This window comes from Glandiceps talaboti, chromosome 23, assembly GCF_964340395.1.
Source record: "Glandiceps talaboti chromosome 23, keGlaTala1.1, whole genome shotgun sequence".
Lineage (NCBI taxonomy): Eukaryota > Metazoa > Hemichordata > Enteropneusta > Spengelidae > Glandiceps > Glandiceps talaboti.
The window spans coordinates 15082180-15096097 of NC_135571.1; the positions used below are offsets into that span (position 1 = coordinate 15082180).

The 13918-nt window shown below is 36.0% G+C and overlaps 1 protein-coding gene across 2 annotated transcripts in view; it reads right to left on the reverse strand.

The window, feature by feature from the left end:
- Positions 1-466: 466 nt before the first annotated feature.
- Positions 467-13918, reverse strand: part of LOC144452642 (uncharacterized) — a 51892-nt gene continuing 38440 nt past the window's right edge. For both annotated transcript variants that reach the window (XM_078143774.1, XM_078143773.1), the window contains exons 15-18: positions 7102-7311; positions 3393-3505; positions 3117-3219; positions 467-2036 (exon numbers count right to left, since the gene is read on the reverse strand). In XM_078143774.1, coding sequence (XP_077999900.1) covers positions 1773-2036; positions 3117-3219; positions 3393-3505; positions 7102-7311 — 690 coding nt within the window. In that variant the 3' untranslated portion in view covers positions 467-1772. The remainder of the gene's footprint in view (positions 2037-3116; positions 3220-3392; positions 3506-7101; positions 7312-13918) is intronic.

A 13918-nucleotide genomic window follows, 5' to 3' on the forward strand; every position in this document is an offset into this window, starting at 1 on the left:
ATTTGGCATATTCCAGTACTAGTACTATTTGGTACATACCGGTACTAGTACTATTTGGTATATTCCAGTACTAGTACTATTTGGCACATATCAGTACTAGTACCCGAGGACTATTTGGTACATATCGGTACTAGTACTATTCGGTACATATCGGTACTAGTACTATTTGGTATATTCCAGTACTAGTACTATTTGGTACATACCGATGCTAGTACTATTTGGTACATTCCAGTACTAGTACTATTTGGTACATATCAGTACTAGTACTATTTGGTACATACCGATGCTAGTACTATTTGGTATATTCCAGTACTAGTACTATTTGGTACATATCAGTACTAGTACTATTTGGTACATATCGGAACTAGTACTATTTGGTACATATCGGTACTAGTACTATTTGGTACATACCGGTACTAGTACTATTTGGTACATACTGGTACTAGTACTATTTGGTACATATCGGTACTAGTACTATTTGGTACATATCGGTACTAGTACTATTTGGTATATTCCAGTACTAGTACTATTTGGCACATATCAGTACTAGTACCCGAGGACTATTTGGTACATATCGGTACTAGTACTATTCGGTACATATCGGTACTAGTACTATTTGGCATATTCCAGTACTAGTACTATTCGGTACATATCGGTACTAGTACTATTTGGCATATTCCAGTACTAGTACTATTTGGTACATACCGGTACTAGTACTATTTGGTATATTCCAGTACTAGTACTATTTGGCACATATCAGTACTAGTACCCGAGGACTATTTGGTACATATCGGTACTAGTACTATTCGGTACATATCGGTACTAGTACTATTTGGTATATTCCAGTACTAGTACTATTTGGTACATACCGATGCTAGTACTATTTGGCATATTCCAGTACTAGTACTATTTGGCACATATCGGCACTAGTACTATTTGCATATTCCAGTACTAGTACTATTTGGTACATACCGGTACTAGTACTATTTGGCATATTCCAATACTAGTACTATTTTGGCACATATCGGTAGTAGTACTATTTGGCATATTCCAGTACTAGTACTATTTGGCATATTCCAGTACTAGTACTATTTGGCATATTCCAATACTAGTACTATTTGGTACATACCGGTACTAGTACTATTTGGCATATTCCAGTACTAGTACTATTTGGTACATATCGGTACTAGTACTATTTGGCATATTCTAGTACTAGTACCTGAGGATTATTTGCTACATATCGGTACTAGTGCAGTCTTCACTCGTAATGAATTAAATTAAGTTTTCTGATAGTGCATCAATCTCATGTTAGGAGTCCTCTACACCCTATTGCTTTTGTAAAATTTTCATTGCACACAAAGTCAATGTAGACATTTCATTATATATGAGAATACAACACATATTAAATGTACACAGAAAGATGTGGAAGCTATCATAATCACCACCGTACTGCAGTGTCCAGTCAATAGATTACATCAACTTGTTGCTACAATAGGTTTATGGGAATTAGATGAAAGCTTGGTTTCCATGGTTTTTGTTACACTGACTCAGATCTATGTTACCATGTCAGGTGTTGGTACTTATCATCTTAAGACTTCATTAATATAAATAATTTGAAATTTACATAGTTTCAAAAAAGAGTTTTGGTCATGTTCATTTATCAAGTAGGTCACACAAATAGTTGATATGTGATTGTATGTGTACTTTTTCTACTTGATGGTTCATGTTTTAGGTCTTTGGGTCAAAATCCTTTTCTTTACTTTGTTGTCGATTTAGGATTTAGATTTGGCTTTTGGTCGGAATCCTTTCTTTTTCTTCTTGTCTTCATTTGATGATAATGGTTTCTCATAAGTGTCTCTATTCCAATGTACATAGTAGGAGAATACCCATGGTCTAGTCAAGCCTTGTGTTTGACGAACACTTTGAAGGTGATCTCTGTGTTCTAGATTTTGATCTCGTCGTCTCATTAGTACCATTCTCCTTTTCTCTATTTCCAGTCTTACTCTCTCTCTAGCCTCCATTTCTAGTCGCTGGATCTAACCAAAATCAGAATCACAAACAATTTTGTCATTCAACAACTAGGGGAAATTAAAAATACAGTTTTAACATAAAAACAACAAACTGAATGCAAATAATAGTACCATTGGCATTGTAGCACAACTGTACAGTATTTAAAAAACGTTCATCCACATTTTGATCCATACTAGGTATAGGTGTTCATTTGCTGAATGACTATCCAGTTGCCTATCTAACCCTGTTGTTATCTTTGTAATATACATGATTATCTGGCTGTTTCTATGGGCGTGGTCATGTTGCTAGGCATATTTGCATACACTTTTTGAATGTTTATTCACTTGTCTATGAATCCCTGATGTTATCGTGATGGATATTTGTTTTAACATATTCCAGGGGAGATGTCAAAATCTCATAACTTTGCACTGTGTCCGTACTATAAAAATCCTGGCTACACTAAGTAGCCCTTTACTAGATCATCATCAAACAAGTCTGTGACTGTGTTTATAACTTTGTTTATCAGTCATTCACATAGTATATTCTCCGAGAATCCTGAGTAATATTGTGTTCACCTTGGAATATATTTCATTCTTGGTGGTTTATGGTGAAAAACAACAGCATGACAAAAGTGGGTTTCACATCTAACCTGGTAACATGTATTAAACTTGGTGATGGTCACAGGTATCAGAGAAGTGAAACACCATAAACACAGAAAGCTATGACCATAAAAATACATTTATGGGATCAAATTTGCACTGCAGTGTACGTGTATGCGGTAATTGTTGAGTGAACTGTATGCAAATCATACAATAGAGTAAAGCCCAATTCCATGACGTTACATCATGAATAAGTAATAGAAAGGGAGATACAGCGAGCGATGACAGTCGTTCGTGCCTCTGACACTCGCTTATCAGTGCGTGGTTATAGTATTGCTCCAGATCGGAGCGAGGCAATGACTTTTAGATAAAACGTAGCAAAAAAGGCACAAACGACTGTCGACAGTCTAAAAGACATCTAGCTGCTTTCACCACATAAGATTTGAATCATATTGCTCTTGTCCAAACCTCTAATATTATTATCACCAAAGCATCTCATGTCCATACCTCTAAAAGTCTTTGTTTTTCTTTTTCAAGCCTACGTTGTTCTTCAAGTTCACGTTGTAAACGCCTTTCTTCTGCCTGCTGTTGAAGAAGTATTTCTTCTTGCCTAGTGGAAGCCAACAATAGTAGGACTGGTGATTACAGTACTAATTTTGAACATCTTTTGCACTTAAAACCAAACTACCAGAGATTACAGTACTAACAATGATTTACTAAGTTAAACTTCAATGTCACACTGATAAATATGTTATCAATGACAATAATCCCTGATATTCTTACCTTCTCATTTCTGCCTCTATCCTTTCTCTTTCAGCCTGCTCCTGTGCTTGTCTTTGCAATCTTTCAGCTTCAAGACGTTCACGGATCAATCTCTCCATTGCCTCCTCTTCAGCCTATAGGATTTACAATAAGAAAACATTTCTAACTGTGGCATAAAAGTTCATAAACTGTAAAGCCTTCATACAATATGCGGTACTATGTGACAAGATACCACACACTATGTGGTACTATGTGATAAGATACCACACACACAATATGTGGTACTATGTGACAAGATACCACACAATATGTGGTACTATGTGACAAGATACCACACACACAATATGTGGTACTATGTGACAAGATACCACACAATATGTGGTACTATGTGACAAGATACCACACACACAATATGTGGTACTATGTGACAAGATACCACACAATATGTGGTACTATGTGACAAGATACCACACACTATGTGGTACTATGTGACAAGATACCACACACACAATATGTGGTACTATGTGACAAGATACCACACACACAATATGTGGTACTATGTGACAAGATACCACACAATATGTGGATGTGGTACTATGTGACAAGATACCACACAATATGTGGTACTATGTGACAAGATACCACACGCACAATATGTGGTACTATGTGACAAGATACCACAAAATGTGGTACTATGTGACAAGATACCACACAATGTGGTAATATGTGACAAGATACCACAAAATGTGGTACTATGTGACAAGATACCCCACAATATGTGGTACTATGTGACAAGATACCCCACAATATGTGGTACTATGTGACAAGATACCACACAATATGTGGTACTATGTGACAAGATACCACACACACAATATGTGGTACTATGTGACAAGATACCACAAAATGTGGTACTATGTGACAAGATACCACACAATGTGGTACTATGTGACAAGATACCACAAAATGTGGTACTATGTGACACGATACCACACAATATGTGGTACTATGTGACAAGATACCACACAATATGTGGTACTATGTGACAAGATACCACACACACAATATGTGGTACTATGTGACAAGATACCACACACACAATATGTGGTACTATGTGACAAGATACCACACAATATGTTGTACTATGTGACACGATACCACACACACAATATGTGGTACTATGTGACACGATACCACACACACAATATGTGGTACTATGTGACAAGATACCACACAATGTGGTACTATGTGACAAGATACCACACACACAATATGTGGTACTATGTGACAAGATACCACACAATATGTGGTACTATGTGACAAGATACCACACAATATGTGGTACTATGTGACACGATACCACACATTATGTGGTACGATGTGACAAGATACCACACAATATGTGGTACTATGTGACAAGATACCACACACACAATATGTGGTACTATGTGACAAGATAAAACACAATAAGTGGTACTATGTGACAAGATACCACACAATATGTGGTACTATGTGACAAGATACCACACGCACAATATGTGGTACTATGTGACAAGATACTACACAATGTGGTACTATGTGACAAGATATCACACAATGTGGTACTATGTGACAAGATACCACACAATATGTGGTACTATGTGACAAGATACCACACACACAATATGTGGTATTATGTGACAAGATACCACACAATATGTGGTACTATGTGACAAGATACTACACACTATGTGGTACTATGTGACAAGATACCACACACTATGTGGTACTATGTGACAAGATACCACACAATATGTGGTACTATGTGACAAGATACCACACACACAATATGTGGTATTATGTGACAAGATACCACACAATATGTGGTACTATGTGACAAAATACCACACACACAATATGTGGTACTATGTGACAAGATACCACACAATATGTGGTACTATGTGACAAGATACCACACAATATGTGCTACTATGTGACAAGATACCACACAATGTGGTACTATGTGACACGATACCACACACACAGTATGTGGTACTATGTGACAAGATACCACACACACACAATATGTGGTACTATGTGACAAGATACCACACACACACACACAATATGTGGTACTATGTGACAAGATACCACACAATATGTGGTACTATGTGACAAGATACCACACAATATGTGGTACTATGTGACAAGATACCACACACACACACAATATGTGGTACTATGTGACAAGATACCACACAATATGTGGTACTATGTGACAAGATACCACACACTATGTGGTACTATGTGACAAGATACCACACACACAATATGTGGTACTATGTGACAAGATACCACACAATATGTGGTACTATGTGACAAGATATAAATAACTAACCAACCTGACTAACTCTATGATATTACCCAAGGTACACCAACCTGTCTCTCTATTTCTATGATATTACCCAAGGTACACCAACCTGTCTCTCTATTTCTATGATATTACCCAAGGTAAACCAACCTGTCTCTCTATTTCTATGATATTACCCAAGGTACACCAACCTGTCTCTCTACCTCTATGATATTACCCAAGGTACACCAACCTGTCTCTCTAACTCTATGATATTACCTAAGGTACACCAACCTGTCTCTCTATTTCTATGATATTACCCAAGGTACACCAACCTGTCTCTCTAACTCTATGATATTACCCAAGGTACACCAACCTGTCTCTCTATTTCTATGATATTACCCAAGGTACACCAACCTGTCTCTCTAACTCTATGATATTACCTAAGGTACACCAACCTGTCTCTCTATTTCTATGATATTACCCAAGGTACACCAACCTGTCTCTCTATTTCTATGATATTACCCAAGGTACACCAACCTGTCTCTCTATTTCTATGATATTACTCAAGGTACACCAACCTGTCTCTCTATTTCTATGATATTACCCAAGGTACACCAACCTGTCTCTCTAACTCTATGATATTACCTAAGGTACACCAACCTGTCTCTCTATTTCTATGATATTACCCAAGGTACACCAACCTGTCTCTCTAACTCTATGATATTACCCAAGGTAAACCAACCTGTCTCTCTAACTCTATGATATTACCTAAGGTACACCAACCTGTCTCTCTATTTCTATGATATTACCCAAGGTACACCAACCTGTCTCTCTAACTCTATGATATTACCCAAGGTAAACCAACCTGTCTCTCTAACTCTATGATATTACCCAAGGTACACCAACCTGTCTCTCTATTTCTATGATATTACCTAAGGTACACCAACCTGTCTCTCTATTTCTATGATATTACCTAAGGTACACCAACCTGTCTCTCTAACTCTATGATATTACCCAAGGTAAACCAACCTGTCTCTCTAACTCTATGATATTACCTAAGGTACACCAACCTGTCTCTCTAACTCTATGATATTACCCAAGGTACACCAACCTGTCTCTCTAACTCTATGATATTACCCAAGGTAAACCAACCTGTCTCTCTAACTCTATGATATTACCTAAGGTACACCAACCTGTCTCTCTAACTCTATGATATTACCCAAGGTACACCAACCTGTCTCTCTAACTCTATGATATTACCCAAGGTAAACCAACCTGTCTCTCTAACTCTATGATATTACCCAAGGTACACCAACCTGTCTCTCTATTTCTATGATATTACCCAAGGTACACCAACCTGTCTCTCTAACTCTATGATATTACCCAAGGTACACCAACCTGTCTCTCTAACTCTCGTATCTTTTCCTCCTCAGCTTCCATTCTTTTCCTTTCTTCGTCTTCCTGTCTCTGTCTTTCTTCCTCTTCAAGTCTTAATTCTTCTTCCCTTTCCCATTCCTTTTCTTGTTGCAATTCTCTCATTTTCCTTCTTTCTTCAGCAGATGCCAGCCTTTCCAACATTTCTTGTTCTCTTTTGCTGGCCTCCTCCTCCTGTGCAATGATAGATTCATAGTTGATGGCTTTAACTTTTCTTATAAAATTACACATTGGATGTTTGTACTGTATTACACATTGGATGTTTGTACTGTATTACACATTGGATGTTTGTACTGTATTACACATCAAATGTTTGTACTGTATTACACGCTGGATGTTTGTACTGTATTACACATTGGATGTTTGTACTGTATTACACATTGGATGTTTGTACTGTATTACACATCAAATGTTTGTACTTTATTACACACTGGATGTTTGTACTGTATTACACATTGGATGTTTGTACTGTATTACACACTGGATGTTTGTACTATATTACACATTGGATGTTTGTACTGTATTACACATTGGATGTTTGTACTGTATTACACATTGGATGTATTACACATCGGATGTTTGTTCTGTATTACACACTGGATGTTTGTACTGTATTACACACTGGATGTTTGTACTGTATTACACACTGGATGTTTGTACTGTATTACACACTGGATGTTTGTACTGTATTACACACTGGATGTTTGTACTGTATTACACACTGGATGTTTGTACTGTATTACACACTGGATGTTTGTACTGTATTCCACATCGGATGTTTGTACTGTATTACACACTGGATGTTTGTACTGTATTACACACTGGATGTTTGTACTGTATTACACACTGGATGTTTGTACTGTATTACACACTGGATGTTTGTACTGTATTACACACTGGATGTTTGTCCTGTATTACACACTGGATGTTTGTACTATATTACACACTGGATGTTTGTACTTTATTACACACTGGATGTTTGTACTGTATTACACATTGGATGTTTGCACTGTATTACACACTGGATGTTTGTACTATATTACACATTGGATGTTTGTACTGTATTACACATTGGATGTTTGTACTGTATTACACATTGGATGTATTACACATCGGATGTTTGTTCTGTATTACACACTGGATGTTTGTACTGTATTACACACTGGATGTTTGTACTGTATTACACACTGGATGTTTGTACTGTATTACACACTGGATGTTTGTACTGTATTACACACTGGATGTTTGTACTGTATTACACATTGGATGTTTGTACTGTATTACACACTGGATGTTTGTACTGTATTACACACTGGATGTTTGTACTGTATTCCACATCGGATGTTTGTACTGTATTACACACTGGATGTTTGTACTGTATTACACACTGGATGTTTGTACTGTATTACACACTGGATGTTTGTACTGTATTACACACTGGATGTTTGTACTGTATTACACACTGGATGTTTGTACTGTATTACACACTGGATGTTTGTACTATATAACACACTGGATGTTTGTACTGTATTACACATTGGATGTTTGTACTGTATTACACACTGGATGTTTGTACTGTTTTACACAATGGATGTTTGTACTGTATTCCACATCGGATGTTTGTACTGTATTACACACTGGATGTTTGTACTGTATTACACACTGGATGTTTGTACTGTATTACACACTGGATGTTTGTACTGTATTACACACTGGATGTTTGTACTGTATTACACACTGGATGTTTGTACTGTATTACACACTGGATGTTTGTACTGTATTACACACTGGATGTTTGTACTGTATTACACACTGGATGTTTGTACTGTATTACACATTGGATGTTTGTACTGTATTACACACTGGATGTTTGTACTGTATTACACATTGGATGTTTGTACTGTATTACACACTGGATGTTTGTCCTGTATTACACACTGGATGTTTGTACTGTATTACACATTGGATGTTTGTACTGTATTACACACTGGATGTTTGTACTGTATTCCACATCGGATGTTTGTACTGTGTTTATTACACACTGGATGTTTGTACTGTATTCCACATCGGATGTTTGTACTGTATTACACATTGGATGTTTGTACTGTATTCCACATTGGATGTTTGTACTGTATTACACATTGGATGTTTGTACTGTATTACACATTGGATTTTTGTACTGTATTACACATCGGATGTTTGTACTGTATTACACACTGGATGTTTGTACTGTATTCCACATCGGATGTTTGTACTGTATTTATTACACACTGGATGTTTGTACTGTACTCCACATCGGATGTTTGTACTGTATTACACATTGGATGTTTGTACTGTATTCCACATTGGATGTTTGTACTGTATTACACATTGGATGTTTGTACTGTATTTATTACACACTGGATGTTTGTACTGTATTACACATTGGATGTTTGTAATGTATTACACATCGGATGTTTGTACTGTATTACACATCAAATGTTTGTACTGTATTACACATTGGATGTTTGTACTGTATTCCACATCGGATGTTTGTACTGTATTACACATCGGATCTTTGTTCTGTATTACACATTGGATGTTTGTTCTGTATTACACATTGGATGTTTGTACTGTATTACACATTGGATGTTTGTTTTGTATTCCACATCGGATGTTTGTACTGTATTACACACTGGATGTTTGTACTGTATTACATACTGGATGTTTGTACTGTATTACACATTGGATGTTTGTTCTGTATTACACATTGGATGTTTGTACTGTATTACACATTGGATGTTTGTTCTGTATTCCACATCGGATGTTTGTACTGTATTACACACTGGATGTTTGTACTGTATTATACACTGGATGTTTGTACTGTATTACACATCGGCTGTTTGTACTGTATTCCACATCGGATGTTTGTACTGTATTACACACTGGATGTTTGTACTATATTATACACTGGATGTTTGTACTGTATTACACACTGGATGTTTGTACTGTATTACACACTGGATGTTTGTACTGTATTACACACTGGATGTTTGTACTGTATTACACACTGGATGTTTGTACTGTATTATACACTGGATGTTTGTACTGTATTCCACATCGGTTGTTTGTACTGTATTACACACTGGATGTTTGTACTGTATTATACACTGGATGTTTGTACTGTATTACACATCGGCTGTTTGTACTGTATTCCACATTGGATGTTTGTACTGTATTACACATTGGATGTTTGTACTGTATTACACATTGGATGTTTGTACTGTATTACACACTGGATGTTTGTACTGTATTATACACTGGATGTTTGTACTGTATTCCACATCGGTTGTTTGTACTGTATTACACACTGGATGTTTGTACTGTATTATACACTGGATGTTTGTACTGTATTACACATCGGCTGTTTGTACTGTATTCCACATTGGATGTTTGTACTGTATTACACATTGGATGTTTGTACTGTATTACACATTGGATGTTTGTACTGTATTACACACTGGATGTTTGTACTGTATTATACACTGGATGTTTGTACTGTATTACACACTGGATGTTTGTACTGTATTATACACTGGATGTTTGTACTGTATTCCACATCGGATGTTTGTACTGTATTCCACATCGGATGTTTGTACTGTATTACACATAGGATGTTTGTACTGTATTACACACTGGATGTTTGTACTGTATTACACATTGGATGTTTGTACTGTATTACACACTGGATGTTTGTACTGTATTCCACATCGGATGTTTGTACTGTATTTATCACACACTGGATGTTTGTACTGTATTCCACATCGGATGTTTGTACTGTATTACACATTGGATGTTTGTACTGTATTCCACATTGGATGTTTGTACTGTATTACACATTGGATGTTTGTACTGTATTACTCATTGGATGTTTGTACTGTATTACACATTGGATGTTTGTACTGTATTACACACCAAATGTTTGTACTGTATTACACATTGGATGTTTGTACTGTATTCCACATCGGATGTTTGTACTGTATTACACATCGGATTTTTGTTCTGTATTACACATTGGATGTTTGTTCTGTATTCCACATTGGATGTTTGTACTGTATTACACATTGGATGTTTGTTCTGTATTCCACATCGGATGTTTGTACTGTATTATACACTGGATGTTTGTACTATATTACACATTGGATGTTTGTACTGTATTACACATTGGATGTTTGTACTGTATTACACATCGGATGTTTGTTCTGTATTACACATCAAATGTTTGTACTGTATTACACATCAAATGTTTGTACTGTATTACACATTGGATGTTTGTACTGTATTACACATCGGATGTTTGTACTGTATTCCACATCGGATGTTTGTACTGTATTACACATTGGATGTTTGTACTGTATTACACATTGGATGTTTGTACTGTATTACACACTGGATGTTTGTTCTGTATTCCACATCGGATGTTTGTACTGTATTACACACTGGATGTTTGTACTATATTATACATTGGATGTTTGTACTGTATTACACATTGGATGTTTGTACTGTATTACACATCGGATGTTTGTACTGTATTACACATCAAATGTTTGTACTGTATTACACATTGGATGTTTGTACTGTATTCCACATCGGATGTTTGTACTGTATTACACACTGGATGTTTGTACTATATTACACATTGGATGTTTGTACTGTATTACACATTGGATGTTTGTACTGTATTACACACTGGATGTTTGTACTATATTACACACTGGATGTTTGTACTGTATTACACATTGGGTGTTTGTACTGTATTACACACTGGATGTTTGTACTATATTACACATTGGATGTTTGTACTATATTACACATTGGATGTTTGTACTGTATTACACATCAAATGTTTGTACTGTATTACACGCTGGATGTTTGTACTGTATTACACATTGGATGTTTGTACTGTATTACACATTGGATGTTTGTACTGTATTACACATCAAATGTTTGTACTTTATTACACACTGGATGTTTGTACTGTATTACACATTGGATGTTTGTACTGTATTACACACTGGATGTTTGTACTATATTACACATTGGATGTTTGTACTGTATTACACATTGGATGTTTGTACTGTATTACACATTGGATGTATTACACATCGGATGTTTGTTCTGTATTACACACTGGATGTTTGTACTGTATTACACACTGGATGTTTGTACTGTATTACACACTGGATGTTTGTACTGTATTACACACTGGATGTTTGTACTGTATTACACACTGGATGTTTGTACTGTATTACACACTGGATGTTTGTACTGTATTACACACTGGATGTTTGTACTGTATTCCACATCGGATGTTTGTACTGTATTACACACTGGATGTTTGTACTGTATTACACACTGGATGTTTGTACTGTATTACACACTGGATGTTTGTACTGTATTACACACTGGATGTTTGTACTGTATTACACACTGGATGTTTGTCCTGTATTACACACTGGATGTTTGTACTATATTACACACTGGATGTTTGTACTTTATTACACACTGGATGTTTGTACTGTATTACACATTGGATGTTTGCACTGTATTACACACTGGATGTTTGTACTATATTACACATTGGATGTTTGTACTGTATTACACATTGGATGTTTGTACTGTATTACACATTGGATGTATTACACATCGGATGTTTGTTCTGTATTACACACTGGATGTTTGTACTGTATTACACACTGGATGTTTGTACTGTATTACACACTGGATGTTTGTACTGTATTACACACTGGATGTTTGTACTGTATTACACACTGGATGTTTGTACTGTATTACACATTGGATGTTTGTACTGTATTACACACTGGATGTTTGTACTGTATTACACACTGGATGTTTGTACTGTATTCCACATCGGATGTTTGTACTGTATTACACACTGGATGTTTGTACTGTATTACACACTGGATGTTTGTACTGTATTACACACTGGATGTTTGTACTGTATTACACACTGGATGTTTGTACTGTATTACACACTGGATGTTTGTACTGTATTACACACTGGATGTTTGTACTATATAACACACTGGATGTTTGTACTGTATTACACATTGGATGTTTGTACTGTATTACACACTGGATGTTTGTACTGTTTTACACAATGGATGTTTGTACTGTATTCCACATCGGATGTTTGTACTGTATTACACACTGGATGTTTGTACTGTATTACACACTGGATGTTTGTACTGTATTACACACTGGATGTTTGTACTGTATTACACACTGGATGTTTGTACTGTATTACACACTGGATGTTTGTACTGTATTACACACTGGATGTTTGTACTGTATTACACACTGGATGTTTGTACTGTATTACACACTGGATGTTTGTACTGTATTACACATTGGATGTTTGTACTGTATTACACACTGGATGTTTGTACTGTATTACACATTGGATGTTTGTACTGTATTACACACTGGATGTTTGTCCTGTATTACACACTGGATGTTTGTACTGTATTACACATTGGATGTTTGTACTGTATTACACACTGGATGTTTGTACTGTATTCCACATCGGATGTTTGTACTGTGTTTATTACACACTGGATGTTTGTACTGTATTCCACATCGGATGTTTGTACTGTATTACACATTGGATGTTTGTACTGTATTCCACATTGGATGTTTGTACTGTATTACACATTGGATGTTTGTACTGTATTACACATTGGATTTTTGTACTGTATTACACATCGGATGTTTGTACTGT